This window comes from Gopherus evgoodei, chromosome 2 (assembly GCF_007399415.2).
Source record: "Gopherus evgoodei ecotype Sinaloan lineage chromosome 2, rGopEvg1_v1.p, whole genome shotgun sequence".
Lineage (NCBI taxonomy): Eukaryota > Metazoa > Chordata > Testudines > Testudinidae > Gopherus > Gopherus evgoodei.
Window position 1 is genome coordinate 296,054,393 of NC_044323.1, and position 19,442 is coordinate 296,073,834.

Genomic DNA, 19,442 nt, shown 5'->3' on the forward strand with positions numbered 1-19,442 from the left:
GATGGGACGATGCAAGTGCAGGAGAATTACAGAACCCCTGTGGGCAAACTTTCCATTTATATTGGACGCCCTTAAAAGCAAAGTTTAAGATTCCTTGTGTGTCCTGGAGTGGGATTTGGGAAAACATATCTTTTAAATCAAGAGTACATGCCCACTGATTACTTGCATCGCTTAGTTGCCACTGCAGCAAAGAATCCTGTGGCACCTTATAGACTAACAGACGTTTTGGAGCATGAGCTTTCGTGGGTGAATACCCACTTCCTCAGATGCATGCCTCAGATGCTACCCTCTGATACTTAGTTGCCACTGTATTTCGGGAATGGTGACAGAGCTGGAAAATGCGATAGGCTTTACACGGCTGTTAGCTTGTCTGTAATCAATGACAAGGCGATATTTAGAGGGATCGCCGGGCTTGGGAATACCCCAACCCGCGGACAGAAAGGTGGATGCAGTGACCCTTTCTATTTTTTCTTCTTCTAGAAGCTGAGTGAGCAAAGCTTCAATAAGGGGAAGCCCTTCGGATTTTGTGGGAATAGGGGAAAATTTCCATGGCTGGGAGTTAACTGCTTCGGGGGTGTAGGGTGAATGATCGCCTACGGTTATAGGGAGGGCTTGCAGAATTTGATCATGCAGTTTAAATTTTTTAATATCTGAGACACCTAGCAGGTTTTTTGATCCCAACAAGGCTTTTATTTTTCTTACGTATTTTCCGTGAGCAATTTTAACCCAAACCACGGGTTTTTCTTGTACTGCATTGAGACCTTGAACAAACATAAAGGAGCCAGTAGGACAGTGGGGAACGTTGGGCTCAATAACGCTGACTTGAGCTCCAGTGTCTAATAAAAAGGAAGTGGGGTTGTCACCATTAACTAACAGGGTGGCGTATGGGCCTTCATCGGTGGGATCTTTAATTTGGGACGGGCAGCATCCGGCCCCTATTCGTTTTTTGTCCTAACAGAGTCCTCCCAATTTTTCCAGCCTAGCTGTTCGGCTACATTTTGCTGCTCTTGGTTTGACATTTTACGCAGGGCTTCTTTGGGGATCCCTTTGTTAAGAAGGAAGCCAAATAGTGCTCGTTCAGCTTCAGTTCGCTCAGGATATTTTTGGGGATTAAACTGACTTTTTGGAGGTTTTTTTGGTGGCGAATCAACTGGGAGAACAACAGGCGGGGGTGGCAGTAACAACTTAATTTTACTAACCACTTCAAATAATGTTAAGATGGGTCTGCGAACGGCTGCATGCAAGTGCAGCATGGCACCGGTGTCAGCTCCAGGGGCAGCTTCTAATGCCAAATTAACCACCTCTGCTGAGACAGGAATTTGGGTGGGATCAGTAACGTGTATAAAGGGTGTGGCCACCAATTGCTGTTGAACAGTTAAATTAAGTGGATTTTGTAGTGGATCCCACAGAGCTATGGAAGCTCCTGCGATTGCCCATATTAGATCGTGTGGATAACTAAGGTTCCCGGAGGGATATATAATCCTTTAAAACTGCCTTGCATTGCTAAAATGGCAGCTGCCGGGGTGGTAAGTGGCCAAATACGATTATTTAATAAAGCGTGACCCGGGAAGCCTCGTGCCCAATTGGCCGTTTTGGCTAAGGTGCCGGCCTCCTCGCGGTCCATCAATTCTGCTCCGTGTTCTAAGGCTAGTCGCCCGACCTAAATCATAGGTGCCTCGTCGGCTTTTCGTTGTGTTTCCTTTAAAAACTCTTTTAAGTTCGGCCTTAGTACGTGTTCGCAGTTCAGTAACCTGCGTGGTGTTGCCTGTTTCTGCGTCTATTTTAGTTTTAGTTATTGCAATAGGCAAAGCTTCTGCTACGGTTTCAGATTCTGCAAATTCTGGGGCTGTTGGCAGAGCTGGATACAGAGGAGTTTTAGGAGCTTCATATGGGGGTGGGAAAATTTTCCGAGAGGGACTTGGGTGGGGGGTAATGATAGGCTCTACCTTTTCTGTCTTCTTATTAGGAGAGCCTGGGGCTGCCTGTTTAGCTGCAAACATTGTGCCTCCATGGAGGACAGAACACAGATCGAGGGCCTTGCATATCATGCTAAACAGGACGGTGGAAACATCCTCAGATTTATATTCATCGGGTCGCAATTTTTTGGTTTTCTTAATCAAATTTAATTCTTTTATCATTTGGCATAATAATTTATGTGCCGGATCAGCAGGTATTACTTGAGGTGGGGGAATTAATTTGGAAACGGTGCCTCCAGATATTCTAACAATGCGGCTACATTCTCTCCAAAGTTGAGAGGGATCTGCAGCACCGAGGTTTTCCACAGTCTCCGTGCACTGAGGCTGCAGGGAACAATCGGCTGGCTGACACCTAAAGCTCGGGTGGCACCGAAGGAGGCATCCCATATCTGCAAGGGTTAATGGTACAGTATAACCTTTTAGAGTTTTGCCCGGGCCAAGAGAACAGTTCCATTCTATTTTTGGATTAGTCGAATTTTGGCTAGTAAGAAGGTGAAACTGCAAATGTTGGAACTGTTCAGTTTCATTATCTGCGCGATCTGTAGTGTGCCACGGGCATGGCCCAACCTCCGTGCATCCTGTTCGTGACATCATGTAGATTGCCACGTACTTTTAGGGGCGAAAGAAAAATGCAGACCTGTTATTTACCAGGCTGCACGTGGCAATAGACTGTATAGGTAAGGGATGCAAGGAGGGTATGGGTCACGATGCAAACTGCAGGCACGCACACAACTAAAATTAATTAATTTAAAGTTTTATTGGGGATAGTTACAAGGGGTAGGGGAGCAGCCTATGATTAGCTAATAGGGTTAATGGAACTTAAAACATACAATGGCTAAAGTATTTACTATCAAACAATATTTATAAACAAAGATGCAGTAAACAATATTTATAAACACAGATGCAGCATTTAGTAATAACCAATACTTATGAATACAAACCAACTCATAACAACCGGCAAACGTAGAAACTCTGCTTAAAACACGTGAGCTGGGAGAGGCTTCGAGGTGATCAGGCTTGGTTACGGGTGTGCACAAGGTACACAGGATTCGTTTTTCTTTCTCCTCTTCTGCCTGCACATGGCAGACCAGCCTAAAGTACCCACTATGACATCATAGAAGTGTCATAGGGGATGGGGCCCAAAAACTGTGTGTGTTCGTTTCTGATTGGTACAAGCAAAGTTTACACCAAGTAGGGGAGTAGGTGCCTAAAAGTCTGGCTTCACCCCCAAAAGGTGAGGAAATGCATATAGTTTAGAATGCGTTTAACACTGACTGACAAAAGAAGAGGCCAGGGCAATACCGGTATGGGCAAGTTTTTAGGATGCAGACAGGAACTTATCTTAACAGAACCCAGCACAGGAAACTCTCAGGGCCTCAGGCCTGGCCTCCCTCAGGACAGAACATCCCAGTCTCCTTGCATCCAGGTAGGCTCAGCCTGCTCCCCCTCTCAAGCCCAGAGCCCGGCTGCTTCCCAGCTCAGCATCTGATATCACTAGCCCCAAGCCGCCTCTGTCCTTGTCTTCTCTCCAGGTAAACAGGGTCGTAAACAGGAAAGCCTGTGTCTCCTCTCCTCCCAACCCTCCTCTGGCGCCTCTGGCTGGAACCGGCTGATCAGGTCACCGGGGTCCTCTCTTCGCAGCCCATTGTCCTCCCACTGGCCAGAACCAGTTGCAACTCCTGAGCTGGGTCTCCGGGTCACCAGGTCACCAGTCGCTGGGGTCTCCATCCTCCAGGCCATTGGCTGGGGTCTCAAGTTCCCTATCTGGTCCTATGTATCAACAAACTCCCTCTCCCCTCACCTCATTAAACCAGTAACAGCTGGGGACACTGAGTCCCATCCCCTCTGCATACAAACCACTGGAAAAACATGGAAGAACCAAGAAAATCCCCCATTTCGTCACACCTCAGGCAAGTCACTTAGGACCAGCTTTGTAAAGATCTTGAAATCAATGGGAGTCAGGTACTAGATGCCTTTGAAAATCCCGCTAGGCACCTAAATACCTTTAAAAATCTGGCCCTTTGTCCCTTTCTGCCTAAGTTCCCTTTCTCTCCAGAGGGGGCAATAGCTGTGCCCTGCCTCCCAGGGCCGTTTGTGAGGATAAATTGCTAAATCCATTGAAGAGTGTGCAGTAGTGATGGGGCCCATACGGTGTATTCATTTAAATAGAATCAAGGGGCCCAAAGACTAAGGTAGTGACAAGACACTGTACCTGTCCAACATTAAATCGTGTTTAACAAGGTTCGGGGTTTGGTATGGAGAGACCTCAGCCTGCCTAGTCCCATGGCAAACACCCCATTAAACGGCCCTTTCACCCTTATTAAGACACAGAAAAGAAGGGAGGGGGATAAAAAGTGAAAGCATTTGAAATGTCAGCTCTCCCTTGTTCTCTTTCCCTTTCGCTGGAGTGAGTTTTCAGACCCAACCTGCCGTTACACACTCGTCTGGTGTTAAAGATGGCAGGAATAACTGTCCGTGGGGTAAGAGCGAAGATGTTAGCAGAGATGGGCTGGCGCTGGCATTGTGGCTGATGTTAATGTCCAGTCCCGTTCTCTAAAAGACAAAACAAGCCAAATACACCCAAGAGGGAAGGAAAAAAGAGCAGCAGAGATGCAGCTCCTGTCTCTGGTGCTGACTCTCCCTTGCAGACTCCCTGCTGGAGAAACACAGACCTGTCCACAGTCTGATCAGCCACTCTGAGACCTGGCATACTCGTACCAGCCTCAGGCTGGATCTCGGCCCAGGCTCACAGCGGTGTTGTGGAATGAGCAGTCTTGTTCAGCTAAGCCAGACTTTTGTGAGAGAGAAGGCAAAAGGAGAGGGATAGGAAAGAAAAGAAATAAGATGGAGAAGGAAAAGGACAGGTTAGGTTGCAGGGAGGGGAGTGCCTCGCATCCCAGGTGGTATTCAGGATTCAGCCAGCGCTGGTAGAGGTGATGGTGCCATCTGGGTCCCTCTCTCTGGCCCACTCTGGTCAGGACACCTGTCAGGATTAGGATGAAGAAGGCACAGTGGTGTCATGCTGGGTCCCAGGAGATGGTGTGGGTGGCAGCCGTGATGATGAAGGTTGCTCCTTCCCCATCACTCCGTCAGACAGTGTTCCCGTCCCGTCCTTTCAGGCAGCCACTGCTGTGATTGCTGCCTTCTTTTCATACCCTTCCACGTCCACATTTGTTGTGAGACGTTAGTGTGAGATAATCATTCACTCACTTTTCACAGTTGAGCTCACAATGAGGGTAACTTTCTAGGCTCAGTTATCACAACACGTGTTAGTACCTAAGATGAACAGATGGTAACGAGGGAGGAGATGTGGTGGGATCACAGGGTTATCCTTTCTGATTCCAGATCCAAGCCAGTCCCTTCACTCATCGCTAGCTAGCTGTAACGGCTGGCACTGCACTGACCCTCCTGGCTCTGCAGGCCAAGCTAGACGCTCTCTGCCTCTGACAGGGTCTCTACCGATGCAGGTTCTGCAGCAGGGAGCCAGCTGCCAGTTCTGCTGGTGTTGGGGCAGGCAGAATCAAATGCCTCTCAGGATCGCATGGCCGCATTGGCCCTGCATGCTGCCCTGGCCCATTGTAATGAATGCTCAGTAGAGCCGATCTTCGAGATCTACCAGGAGCTGGGCAGTTGGGTACAAAGAGGGTACTTTGCTGACCCACAGCTTGATACCTAGAATGGTGAGATTCTTACCAGAATAGTCCAGGCACCCTGGCATCGTGTGTCATATCACTGGCATGGCTTTGAACTCATTTTGTAAAGCAGTGCTCCAGGAAAAGAAGACAGGTGGCCACGAGGGGTCTTCCAGAGCGTAGAAACCCCTCACTTGACAATGTCTCTAAGGTATTTCCGAGGCTCCTTTCACCATGTCTTTTTATCAGCATATCAGCAGTGATCTGTCCTGTCTCTCCTCCTTCCCGGGTCCCACGTGGTGGGCTAACCAGAGCAGTAGTGAGGCAGCCCAAGGCCTCGGGGTCAGCCTGCAGCTCCTGTGTTATGGGTCTCCAGTACCCGCAGGGGAATCTTGCATTGACATTCTGCACAGGTGCCCTGTGCCCCCAGCCTCTGCGCACTTGAACCAATCACACACCGAGGAAAAGGTATTCCCAGCACTAATAGCCAGCATGGACAGATGGGCAAAGGAAGAGAAATGCTGCTTGTGTGTAAAGCGTGTTGTCATGCTGGTGCTAAGGGAGCTGGAGCAGAGGTGCCATGTAGGTAGCTTTAACTTTTGACTCTCAACTGCTACTTTCGTTAAATAATTGTCTGTGCTTAACCCTCACCCCCCATAATTTCACACAACCGTGAAAACGTAAATTGGTAAAAGTAAAAAAAGGCTTAAAAATAAACAGAATCAGAGAACGGAAGGACTGGCAGGGACGTCAGATAGTCCGGCCCCCTGCACTCCTGGCAGGACTTAAGTATTAGCTCGACCATTGATATTATGTGTGAGAATTAAAAAGAATAAAAAGTGAATTCTGCCAAGCCGAAATATAAACCTCCCAGAGCAGGGCCTGGCTGATAAGTTCAGGGTGTCACTGGGGGGCTGGGAGCAAACCAACCCCCAACTCTGTCATCTCAGTCTCCAGAACCCCGCTGTGAACCAACAGACTGAGAAGGACCTGGGACCAAAGTCAGTCCTGGGGCAAGCACTTGCGGCTCCCTGCTGAAGTCACCAGGTGTTGCTGCCACCTACTCCATGGCTGGATTTGACCTTGGCCTTGAGGGACACCCCTATTGCGCGCTGGCACTCAGCAAGGAGGAGGAATGGCTGGAGCGTGCTCCGCAGTGGAGATGGCCAGTGGTACCTATTGGTCAGTCTCGGGCACCTCAGTGCCATGGACAGCTGGCCCTATAATGTGCAAGGCTTGAAAGCTCAAGAGCAGGCCTTGAAGAGGGCCTGGTGGATAATGGGTGGCCAGTGACACTCATGGAGCGTGTGCATCACCAACTCTCAATGGGCAGAGGCCCTGGAGCCGGCACGTCGCCTGTTCTGCAAGCACTCCAGCCTGAGGGGGATTTCCAGGGGGGCTCCCAGCAATGCTCCTTGCTGTATTGGGTCACTGACTCGGGCGGAAGGGCTGTGGGAAGGCCTCTGACCTACCTGAAAAGCTCTGCCTGACCATTAGCTGGGCTCTCACCTGCTGGTGGTGGGCCTCTGGGGGCTCGCTGTGCTGAGATGGCTCTGCTCCCATCTCCGCTACGTGTCTAACCTGGTGTGTGCCACTGCAGTGACGAGTGTCTCCATCCCCAGGGTGGCCTGCGTGTGCCGGCTGTGGTACGGGGCAGCCTCCAATCCCTTGCTGTGGCAGAAGGTGTCAATTGGCTTCTGCTGGGTGGAGCCTGGCAAAAAGCAGCCTCCCCAGACCGAGAAGAGAATCCTCAGCACGATGGAGTGGCTGGTCCTGAACAGGTGGGTGCTGCGTTATAGATGGGGGCTCTCCTAGCCCCTGTGCATGACATATGCCTTGGCTCTCTCCTGCTGCGTCAGCCTCACATTTCTGCCCATTTCGGCTCCCCTTGGAGCAGTGCAGCGTCCAGCCCCTCACCCTCCTCCCTTTTTACTGTCCTCTCCCAGGACGGCTGGATGCAGGCTGGCTCGGCGGCCAGATTAATTCTCTGTTTCCTCCGTGCAGGTTTTCACTTCTCCGGGACTTTGCTCTTTGTCACTGGAAGAGCCACGTGCCTGTTGTCCTGCAGGTGAGAGGGCAGGGCTCAGTTTGGCGTGATATTCTGTCATCCTTTGGTGGCTGCTCTCCATAGGCAATGCCCCTCTGCCCTGGGACACCAGCTGGCCCATTCCGATCCCTGGTTTTGGATGGATGTAGCCATAACTCTGAGAACAGGAGGCTTTCTGCGACTAAGAGCCAGTGGCACAAAGTTCTGTCCTTTTCATGCAAAGGATATCCAGCCCTCAGTCTCCGAGTCTGGGGCCCTCTGCTGTTAGCCGCTGTCAGCCTGGAAGAACTGAGAGCAGAATCGTCTTCCTCGCAGGGAATTTAATTGGAGTGAGGTGGCGAACGTGAATCCCCCAGCCTGCGTGTAGCCCGCCTTTTACAAGGTCTGCTCATGGGATGGCAGGGCCGGCTGGCTCACCGCCCTCTCTCGTTACAGGCCCTTGCGGAGTCCTGCCCCCTTCTCCTGTCCCTCAAGCTGACCCACTGCAGTGGAGTGACCACCAAGTCCCTGAGCGCACTGGCCGAACGCTGCCCCCGGCTGGAAAGCTTAAACCTGCAGAATTCCCAGGTAGGGGCATGGGAGGGTCTGCTGAGCTGAGGGGGAGATGGGGTCAGTTTAGGCCAGGGAGCCCCTGAGGCCCTCCCAGAAATACAAGAGTGCCATCCTGCGGGGCGATGCTGCAGCCTCATCGCTATTGCTGCCTGCTGAGGGGGTGAGTCTAGGAGACCCATCCTGCCCAGCCCCCCAGGGGAGCACTGTGTGCCCTGCCAGAGAGGAGCCATCTGCCAGCCCTCTGGTCCCCTAGGGAGGTGAGAACACTGAGCTACAGCCAATCAAACCCACCGCGCCTGCTCCGAGACTGTCAATGCCATTGCATGGGACAGCGCCCAGCCCCCTCCCAGACATGCCCTGACAAATCCCTTACCTCATCCCAGCATTGCTCGCCCAGACGGGGGCTTCCTAATCTGATGTAGCCAACAGCTGTGTACAGCATTGGAGCTTTTCCTGTGGCTAATTGGCCAGCCTCTCAGATGGCTTTGAGGGCGGTGCATGAGGTCTGGCTGCCACATGCTGGGTGGTAACCCCTCGCTGGGTGGCCTCCTCTGGTTTGTTCCCAGGTTGACTCCTCAGCTGTGGTGAGCTTTCTGGAGGCCGCTGGCTCTCGGATCCGGCAGCTCTGGCTGACGTACAGCAGCCGAATGAATGCCATCATCACCACACTCTCGGTAAGCCTGGCAAAGGCTGCTAGGGGAGGGGGAGTTGTAGAGGGGCTGGCCATGCCCGAGTGTTCCCTGTCGGAGCTGGACTGCACTGTATGTACGTGGGATGGGACAGTTTCTGAGCCTGCTTCGACAGAGGCTTATGAGACCCATGAAGCTGCTTCCGCGGAGACTGGAACAACAAGAGGCAGGGGTTGAATTGGGAGTGGTGCTTCCCCAGGCTCTGCCTACAGGCTGGGTGCTCCCTGTTCCTGACTCTGATGAGATGCCATTGAGTCAGTGTCAGATTTCCATTGAAATCATTCCTCTTTCTGGCAGCTCCGCCAAGCTGTGAAATGGTCAGCGTCTCACATTGCTCATTAGGTTCCAGAGGTAACACTCCATTGCCATGAACAGGGCAGATCCTACCTCTCAGGGCTGCTGTTCCAGGCTGTCTGCGGATGTCACTGCATCAGTTACACTTGGGTCACATTGGGAAGGTTCAGCAAGGCGGGTGGGTGTGGGGCCTGACCGATCAGCAGGGAGTGCCTCACTCTCTGAACCTGTCGCCCCTCTGCAGAGCGGTTGCTGCCTTGGGCTGCGGCTCCTGGAGGTGAACACGGAGATCAAGCAGAGCAGCCAGCACCTCCAGCTCTCAGTAGAACAGCTGCAGGCGGCCTGCCAGCAGCTGCAGGTACCCGTGAGCTCTTCTTCCTTCCTTCCTTCCTCTCACGCGCCTTCCCTGATCTTCCTCTCTCCCCTTCCCCTACCCTGGTAACCCTTTGCTGCCCTGCAGCTCTATTGCTGGTTTATTCCTTCCCCCGCTGAGTGGTTCCTTGGACACATGGCAGTTCTGGTTTCACAGGCTTCCCGGAAGCTCAGGTCGGTTCATTCTCCTGCCCCTTCCCTGTTCGGTCTGCACCCCCACTGCATTGGCAGCTTGTGTGGCCACCCCTGGCTCCAAATGGCGCTCGGTTCAATGCAGCGCACTTGCCCAGCGTGCCCCTGCAGCCAGGAGAGGTCTCCTGACACCTGAGGGTGTCCCTGCTGCTGGGTGCTTTCTCTCTCTGGAGAGGGTGGCAATCCTTGGATGAGGGGCTCGCAGGCATTCACAGCCAGCAGCTGCTTTTCAGCAGGTGATGCCTGCGTGTCCTGGCATTGCTTTATGGCCGTGCATTGCCTTGCCTTCTCCCACGCTGCCCCCTACCTCCCAAACCCAAGGTACAGGCACCCCTTCAGGTCCCTCCTAGAGACTTGCTTCCTCCCTAGATTCTCGCCCGTGTCCGGAGCTTTGGCCACCCCAGCAGTGTGTGCCAGTGAGGTCGTGTCTGTAGCTCACCCCTCCTCCAGTTTCCCTGGGCATCTCGACAGACGCAGCTCAGACGATGGCGGTGCACGCTGCCCAGGGTGCTGTGCACAGCGTTGGCATGGCCCATGTGATCAGGGTGGATCCGGAGGCAGTTCTGCTGAGACTATTGCATGGCAAAGCCCTCGTTAATGCTGCTGGGGCACCCCAAGCTTTGTGACACTGAGAGCTGCATCGGCACCTTGCCTGGCTCCTGTGGGCCCTGGCTCCTTGCACCTGCCTTTCCAGTGCACATCCAGGGCCTGGTTCGTTTCCAGAAGGCCCTGAGCAGCCTGGCTGTCTCAGGTCCCCTCTCCCTCTGTGCCCATTGCAGCTGGGAAGCTCTTGCCATCTGCCCCCTTCTGGGACAGGACTTCAGGATGTCCTCAGGGGACCCCCTTCCTGCCTGCTGCTTGAGCCTGTCCAAGCCAGTTCTAGGACGCAGTGCAGGATCTGTTTGCTCCCTCTGTCTTCTGATGCGTGCCTGGAGCAGGGTGCCTGTCATCCCATGGGAGCAGGCAGGGAGGGGAGGAGGTAGGGTTGATCTGCACTGGCTGTTTTAATCCTCCTGTGCCCTCCTATCCCCATGCTGGGCACGGTGTACATGCCTGGAATAGAGACAGCTATTGGCCAGGGGTACTGCTCTTCCCAGCATGCAGTGCGTTTGGCTGCATTGCATACTGGAATTTGTAGTTTCCCTGGGCTGCACTGTTGAGCATCAGGAGCTGCACCTGGTCAATGTTTGCTGCCTACTCTTTAAAGCAGCCCTGAGTGGAGCAGGTCAGGGGTTGTTCCTGCCCATAGGCATGAACTTTCCCGGGGCCGGTGAGTGCTTGCGCCCCCCTGGCCCCACCCCAACTCCACCCTTTCCCTGCCCCCATTCCAACCCTTTCCCCAAAGTCTCCGCCCCCTCCATGCCCCTATTGGACCCCTTCCCCAAATCCCTGCCCTGCCTGCCACTTCCCCCAGCATGCCGCGTTCCCCTCCATCCCTCCCAGCTGTTTCGCGGCACAAGCGCTGGGAGCTAGGGGGGGAAAGCGGGCGCGCAGCATGCTCAGGGGACGAGGTGGAGGTGAGGTGGGCAAGGAGCTGCACCCACCAATTTTTCCCCATGGGTGCTCCAGCCCTGGAGCACCCCTGGAATCTGCTCCTTTGCTCCTGGCGGTAGCCATTGTTGTCAGCTGATTTTGAGGTTGTTGTCTCAGGGTTAGTGGGTCATTCCTGCCCCCATCTGTTTCCTTTCCAGGTGCTGCGTCTGCTCAATGTGATCTGGTCCGTGAAGCCAAGCTCTCGGTCCGCCCCCACCGCCTTGGGCTTCCCTCATTTAGAGGAGCTGTGCCTGGCCACCACCTCTTATTCCTTTGTCAGTGACAGCATCCTGCAGAAGATCCTGCAGGCCTCCACCAGGCTGCGGGTGCTGGACCTGCGTGGCTGCTTCCGCGTGACACCCAAGGGGCTGCAGGAGCTGCCGTGCCCTGGTGAGCCTCGGAGTCCCCATCTCTGGGGAACAGGAGGGTGGTGTCTTGTGTGGAGGACAGGTGCATCTGGTGCAGCTAGGGACAATCTTTTTGCCTCCTGATGAGGCCCTTAGCCTAATGTGTAGACCAGAGGTGGGCAAACTACGGCCCGTGGGCCACATGCGGCTCGCGGGACCCACCTGCCCAGCCCCTGAGCTCCTGGCCCAGGAGGCTAGTCCCCGGCCCCTCCCCTGCTGTTCCCCCTCCCCTGCAGCCTCAGCTCACTGCGCCAGTGGTGCAATGCTCTGGGCTGCGAGTTCTTGCCACGCAGTGCAGCTGCAGAGCTGTGGCCTGACCGAGTGCTCTGTGCTGCGTGGTGGCGTGGCTGGCACAGTGCCGCTCTGGGCAGCGCAGCTGTAGCGCCGCCAGCCACTGGTGCTCCAGGCAGTGCGGTAAGGGGGCAGGGAGTGGAGGTGTTGGATAGAGGGCAGGGGAGTTCAGAGTGGTGGGCGAGGGTGGAGGTGTGGATGGGGTTGGGGCGGTCAGAGGGCGAGAAACAGGGGGGTTGAATGTGGGCAGGGGTCCCCAGGAGGCAGTCAGGAAGGAGGTGGGGTTGGATGGGGTAGCAGGGGGCAGTAAGGGGCAAAGAGTTCCACAGGTTGACTGTGCGTTGTGTGAAGAAATACTTCTGTTCGTTTTAAACCTGCTGCCTGTTAATTTCATTGGGTGACCCCCGGTTCTTGTTACATGAAGGGGTAAATAACACTTCCTTCTTCGCCTTCTCCACACCTGTCATGGCTTTATAGACCCCTATCATCTCCCCCCTTAGCCATCTCTTTGCCAAGCTGAGCAGTCCCAGTCCCATTCATCTCTCCTCGTACGGCAGCCGCTCCACCCCCCCCATCATTTTTGTTGTCCTTCTGCAAACTTTTCCAGTTCTAATTTATCTTTTTTGGGTTGGGGCCACCAGAACCACACGCCATATTCCAGGTGGGGGTGAACCAAGGATTTCTGTAGAGGCATTATATTTACTGGCCTGTTCCGAATGGTTCCTAACATTCTGTTACCTTGTTTGGCTGCCGCTGCTCGTTGAGTGGATGTTTCCAGAGAACTCTCCACGCTGACTCCAAGATCTTTCCTGAGGGGTAACAGCTAATTCAGACTCCACCATTTTATACGTAGAGTTGGGATGATGTTTTCCAATCTGCATCACTTTGCATTTACCAACACTGAATTTCATCTGCCCTTGTGTTGTCCAGTCAGTCACCCAGCTTTGTGCAGTCCCTCTGGGACTCACGCAATCTGCCTGGGACTTAACTCTCTTGAGCAGCATTGTGTCTCTCTGCATCCCAGACCTAGAGCAGCTGTACCTGGGCCTATACTGCAGCGATAACCACCTGCTCCTGCCCTCGGTGGGCAGCCATCTGCTCACCTGGAAGTGGCACCACAGCCTGCAGGAGCTCGATCTGGCAGGGCAGAGCTTCAGCGAGCATGACCTGGAGCGCGCCATGGCTGCCTTTGGGCAGGGCAGCAGCCGGGCAGCCCTGCGATCCCTCAACCTGACCGGGACCAAGGTCACCGTGAGCACTGTCAGGTGAGCGCCGGCGGAGGGGCTGTGGGCAGCCAGCGGGGAGCCCTGTGCACTTTCAGGCTCGGGACTCACCAGTCATGGCTGCGTTCCCCCCGGGGACCTGGGCTGCAAAGCCTCCCTCTCACCCAGAGAGCTGCTCTGTGTAACTGACTCTCTGCGTGGCTGGCTCGCAGCTCGGCTGCTGCAGCCTCCTCTCCCCTGTCAGACGCCACCCCGAAAACCAGCCTCTCCTGCTACGCAGGCCTTCTGCACTGCGGCCCTGCTTGGCTCTTCCCCTGTCCCGCTGCGCCACCTCTTCTGGGCTAGGCCTTTCCGCTCGGCTCCCATACGGCCTCCCATCTTCTCTTGTGCCACCACTGGCATGTGGGCTGGCCCCTTGCCTCCTTCAGCCTCTCACCATGGCTCGGCTCTGCTCTGCGCTGGGTCTGCCGCCCCATGTGCTAAATCTAGGGGGAAGCCGCATGTAGTCGAGGGATGCAATTCAAGGCGTTTCTGCTTCCCCCACAGTGCCCTGATCATCAGCTGTCCTGCCTTGAGCTACCTCAACCTGTCTTCCTGCCGCTACCTGCCCCGGGGCATGAAGAGGGTGTACCGGGGCCAGGCTGACATCCGCCAGTGCTTGAGCAAGCTTCTGGCCAGCGCTGACGAGCTGGCAGCTGCACAGGATATGTCGTAATGACACCAGCACCTCCCCTCTCCACTGGCAGGCCTGAGGCCCAGACCCTGCTCCTGCGCCAGGAGCAACCCCACACACAGGCTGAGTGCCAGGGGCTGGTGTTTCGCTGGGACGTACCCGGCACTCCTGTCAGTGTGGATGGCACCTGGGCACCCACCTGGTGCTGTAGCAGCAGGCAGCCTGTTCCCCTGGGAGGAGCAGCTGTGCCTAGTTCCCCGCTCCCCATTTTGATAGTGCCCCCTTTTTGTATGACGTTCCTCTTGGATTTTTTAGTGTTTTACTGTCCGGTGCAGCGCCCAGTGCTACAGAATAAAGGGCTGTTCCTGCAGGGAATTCGTGGGTCTGTCCCCAGGGCCTGGTTCACACGCTGCAGGGAGGGACTTGCCCGCTGCTGCAGCCTGGCAGGGAGTCAGAGCCCTGGGGAGGAGGAGTGGGGAGCTGCAGCCCACCGAGCCCAGCAGATTCCAGCAATCCCACGGCTTTGGTAACCCAGCTTCTCCGGGGAAAGGGTGTTTCTCCACCAGGGGCTTGGGGAGGCTTGGAGGACCCCAGGACCCGTACACCACCTGTCTGGCCCAGGCCTCTCCTGAGCTGAATTCCTAGGCTGGGTCGTGGCACTTGTCAGGGTTTCTGGGGTGAATGGCGACCACTGGCTCACAGCAGGAGGGAGCCCTGTCTGCGCCCCCCCCGGGGAATTCCCCAGCCCCACTCCTTTATACAGGCTAGCAATTTACGCACCTGCCTTGTTATACCCGAGTGCCAAGTGCCTGTCTTCTGGACACCCGCAGTGCACCCTGATCCGCTGCCTCCGTAACACAGCGCCCCAGTTCACAGCTCTCACCCCACGTCATCACTCTCCTTAGCACCAGGCACTTAGCTTTCTAGTGAACCCAGACTGAAGTTTCTTTAGCAGAGCTTCAGCCGAGACTCAAATCAAAGCAAGTGGGAGCGTTTGGAAACGTAAGGTTCCAGGCAGGGGAAACACAAGAGACACAATCAAAAGTCGAGCCTGGTTAGCAAGTTCCTGTCCTGTCTAACAGGGGATTTCTCACCCCCGGGCCAGTCCTGGCAGCTGGGCCCACTGGTCATGAGACACCTTCCCCCTTCCCCAACAACAGAGAATCACTTCTGCTTACAGAGTCACCGGCTAGTGGCTCCGAGCCCAGCGCCTCCCCTTCCAGGAGCTCGCCCGGCCGTGGATCTCCGGCCAGGCCAGCCAGGAAATGCCGCTGTCTCCACGGCTGTCCCTCGTTCTCAGCGTGGCCTGCGCTAGCTCACACCTGCCTGCTTGGGTGACAGGGTTGAAAGCTGGGACCCTGCACATCGCATCCCTCGCAGGTTCTTTCCCAGCCAAACCTCTTGCAGTGACCCTGGCAGTCAACCAGGGCTGACCCCACTGGCCCCCTTCAGGGAAGTATTGAGACGATGGCCGGATACGGGGGCGGGAGGGGGATAGCCAGGGGTCCAGTTTTCGACTTGAACATCTGGTGGAGAAGGGAAGCTGGCAGCACAGTTGAGGGGATGATAAAGTCCAGTTACCTGCAGTAACTGGCCTCTGCCACCCGGGACGGGAAGAGCAGCTGCTGCTGGGGTCTGGCGCCCCGGGTCTGTGTGACGGCTGCTGCCCTTCCCACCCCCGGCCTGACCGAACTGGCTGCGCCTGGACCAGGCTCCAGAGTACCTGCCTGCCCCACCCCCAGCTGTGCCTCGATTTCCCCAGCCCTCACTCTAGGGACTGACTCCCCCCGCCGTGCCTCAATTTCCTTCCCTGGCCCCTCACTCCAGGGACTGACCCCCTCCATCACTGTGCCGCAATTTCCCTGGCCCCTCGCTCCAAGTACCAACCCCCACCCCCCGGCCAAGCCCCGATTGGGCAGGCTCCACATCACCTCCTCTCAACCCAGGTCTGCAGGTGGCAGGTAAGTCCAGGGAGATGGGGGGGCAGGGGAGCAGAGGTGGGACCTCGGGGAAAGGCGGGGCAGGGTGTTCAGTTTTCAGGGATTAGAAAGTTAAGAACCCTACGCAGGGGTTGTACACGCACCGGGGGACTCCTGGGTCTGGCTGAGCTTCCCCAGTGTACACTGACCACGTGCGTGGAGCCAGCAGTGGCACTTGGGGTGTGAAAGACCCATGTCTTGCCTCTGGTCTGGTGTCTCTGCTCCCCCAGTGGGTAGGCAGGGTGCAGCTTCCAGCCAAGGGCCTCCCCTTCTCAGTGGCCCCGGCTCCTGGACTGGATCTGGCCGAGCAAGTCCCCTAGTGGGCATCGGAGGATGCCTCCCTCCCCTCCCTCCCGGGCCCAGCTACACTTCCCTGATCTCCCCTGCACTGGGGGCTTCTCGGGACTCTGCTTCACCCTCTCCCTGCCACCTGGGTCCTGTGCCCTCCGAGCAGACTGGGCTGCCCACAACGACTGCTCTGCAGGGCTGAGGAGACCAGGCGGGTGGCACTCAGGAGGGGAGTCCAGCATCAGACACACACTGCTTGGACGAGACGATTGTGATCTCCCAGGGCAGGGCCCTCCCCTGTATTTCTCTGCAAGGCCCAGCCACACCCTGGGTGCAAAGATACACGGCCCATAGGACAGTGGGAGGCAGGCCAGGGTGAGGGCTTGTATGTGACGCCCGCTCAGCTTGGCCCCGGGGCTGAAAGAAAGGAACCATCGTCCCAGCTCACCCAAGAACGGACCCATGCCGGCTGTCAGTCCCGTGGCCTGATGCATACCTGGCAGGTGCTCAGCTCCAGGGAGCCTACGCAGAGCAGGCCAAGAGCAGGGCCCACTGGCCATCCTTCCTGCTTCGTCAACGGCCTGGAGACCCCTGAGCCCTTCAAGTCACTAGGGGATGGGTTAGGTGAGCCTTCCCTTCCCACCACGGGGGCATAGGTCTCCTCAGCTCCCAGGTTCAGCCACCCAGGGTTACCCCGGGGGGAATTCTGCGCCAAGAACCTTAAAAATTCTGTGCACAATATTTTAAAATTCTGCATATTTTATTTTTCAAAATAACACATCATAATCACACCAGTGAGATTATTTTGGTAATTTATTTCAAAAGACCTGTCAGCAAGTGTATCTGTAACAATGCAGACAACAAAAAAAGATTCAGAAAATGTTTTTTGACAAATAGGTTCCTTTCTAGGAATATTAATACAGAACTCGGAGTAATAATTCATTCAAACTACAATACAGAACCACATTTCCTGAACCCCCCTAGAAGCAGTACAAAGATGGAGTCAGGGGTAACTGAGGAGCTGAGGGAGGGGGAAGGAGCCTCGGAGTGAACGTGGAGGGGTGTTGGGTGTGGGTGGGAGAAGTATGGAACAGATTTGCGGGGGGTGTGGAGGTGGAGGGATTTTTAGGGAGTTGGGGACCTTCCCCCATGCAGAGCCTGGCCAATCCCAAGCCTCTCCCATTCAAACAGGTACATCTGCCCCTGTCCCCATGTGGCCCTGCAGCCCCCTCCCACATAGCCACTGGCTCAATGCTGTCACCCCACTAGCTTCTGTGACCCCCCAGCAGCCCTGTGTGCATGATTCTCTGCCCCCACCCCTCCTGTGCCTCGGGGCTGTGATGACTCCAACGCGGTCAGCTGTTACTGTCTGTTCTGGTGCCACAGCAGCCTCTGGTGGAAGAAGGGCAGAACTGCAGCACTTCTCAGGCATTTTCTGCACAGAAAAGCAAATTCTGCACTGGACATGAATTCTGCACATGTGCAGTGGTGCAGTTCCCCCAGGAATAAGGGGTGCTCAGCAGCTGCTGTTTGGCCTGACCACACGTGGCGCCTGCTGAGTCGGGGTGGGTCCTAGTGGGTGCCTGGGACCTTCCCGCTGAAGTGTTGGCAGCTGAGAGCTTAGCCAGGAGGTCCTAGCTTTTAAAGGCAAGGCTCCCTAGGAGCCGGGGGGGGGAGCATGGGGTGCCCCTAGCCCCGCAGGCCAATGCGCAGGCTGCCCAATGTCTTGTTGCTAGTCCCTCCCAAGCCCCCTGCACTCCCAGGCCCTCCTCTAGAGCCTGGTGCATGGGGCTGGGGACACGGCCTGCCTTGGCACTGCCCTTCTCTGAGTGCCATTGCCCTGGAAACAGGGTCCTGGGTTCTCTAGAACTCTGTCTGCCTGTTCTAGAGCCCACAGGGGCCGGTTGCCATGGTGCAGCAGTGCACTCTGTGCCCCCTGCCCCCTGCAAGGGCCCTGCTGTTGAGCCTCCCTTGCCCCAGGCAAGGCCCTCAAACCAGTCTTCGCTGACCCGCTGTTCCCCAGCCAGGACTCCCCAGCTCCTGCGGGTAGGGGGACCTGACTGTTAGCCAGGCAACTTGGCAAGTGCTGGGACTGGGGGGCTCATGCTGTGGGGCCCTGGGTACAGAGCTGGGGCTGTGATGTTCTCAGCTCGTACCAGCTCAGGAGGGTTGAGGCAGCTCAGTTATTAGATGGGAGACTTCTCGGTGCTGCCTCCCAGGTGGTACTGAGGTGCTGTGCTGCAGGGAGCTCGATAGGGGGCGCTCTCCTCTGTGAGTCAGTGCTGACCTCAATGTCCCAGCATGGCCCTGGCGTGCTGGGGTGCTGTCAGCTACACTAGGGATACTCGCTGTGGGATGCTCTTTTGGCTGAGATGAATCCGAGGCCCTAACTGCTTGTGGGCATTTGAGATCCCTGCATTTTTTGTAATGCCCCAGTGCCCTGGCCAAAGCTCAGCTCAGATTCCATTGAGCCTCAGTTCCCCCTGTATTTTCAAGTAGATTGGGGTGTGACGGTGCTGCCTGTGGGAACCAGCTGAGGTCACTCAATTAGGGTGAACTGCAAACAAAACGGGGCAGACAAACCCCAAACGCTGGTGGTTATTCTAATATGTAGAGTTACCGACCAGCACAAAACAGCTTCTGTAGCACCTCCCTGGTTGCTCAGAAGTTCCAACAATGCAGTTCCCTTAAAGTGCCCAGCCTCAGGCCTCCATCCAGACACACCTGTCAGATATGATGATGATTCCTGAAAATCTTCTCTCATCATATAAAAGAAAAGGTTCTTCCAACCCCAAAGGGTCAGACACATACCCAGGCCCAATTATAACTTAGATCTTACCCAAAATACACGCTATAGCCAATTCTTATTAATTAAGCTAAAATTTATTTAAAAAGAAAAGAGAGAGAGTGTTGGTTAAAGGATCAATCTACAGACAGACTTTAATCCAATTCTTGAGGTTCAGATACGTAGCAGAGATGAGCTTGTAGTTGCCAAAAATCCTTTTAGAAATAGTCCAGAGGTTATAGTCTAATGTCCATATTCAGGGTGGCTCCAGTCAGTGACTGGGGATCTCAATCCTTGTTGCTTAAGGTTTCGCCCTCTTGAAACCCAAAGCAGATCTGAGATGAAGCAGGATCATGTCCCAGGGTTTTTATACATTTCCAGCAGCTTTTCGGCCTGAGAAAACAATAGGCTTAACTCTCCTTCCAAACATCCTGGCAATTAGCACAGGGTAATTTCAGATACAGGTGACCACAACCTTCAAAGAGACACAGAGACAATAATACTATTTC

At 55.1% G+C, this 19,442-nt stretch overlaps 1 protein-coding gene across 1 annotated transcript in view; it reads left to right on the top strand.

The window, feature by feature from the left end:
* LOC115647205 (F-box/LRR-repeat protein 6-like) overlaps positions 1-16,944 on the top strand; it is a 23,838-nt gene extending 6,894 nt beyond the window's left edge. Inside the window, exons 3-10 of the mRNA XM_030554016.1 lie at positions 7,231-7,389; positions 7,613-7,676; positions 8,091-8,222; positions 8,774-8,881; positions 9,435-9,548; positions 11,446-11,677; positions 13,010-13,250; positions 13,755-16,944. Of these exons, the coding sequence (XP_030409876.1) occupies positions 7,231-7,389; positions 7,613-7,676; positions 8,091-8,222; positions 8,774-8,881; positions 9,435-9,548; positions 11,446-11,677; positions 13,010-13,250; positions 13,755-13,923 (1,219 nt within the window). The 3' untranslated portion in view covers positions 13,924-16,944. The remainder of the gene's footprint in view (positions 1-7,230; positions 7,390-7,612; positions 7,677-8,090; positions 8,223-8,773; positions 8,882-9,434; positions 9,549-11,445; positions 11,678-13,009; positions 13,251-13,754) is intronic.
* Positions 16,945-19,442: the final 2,498 nt, after the last annotated feature.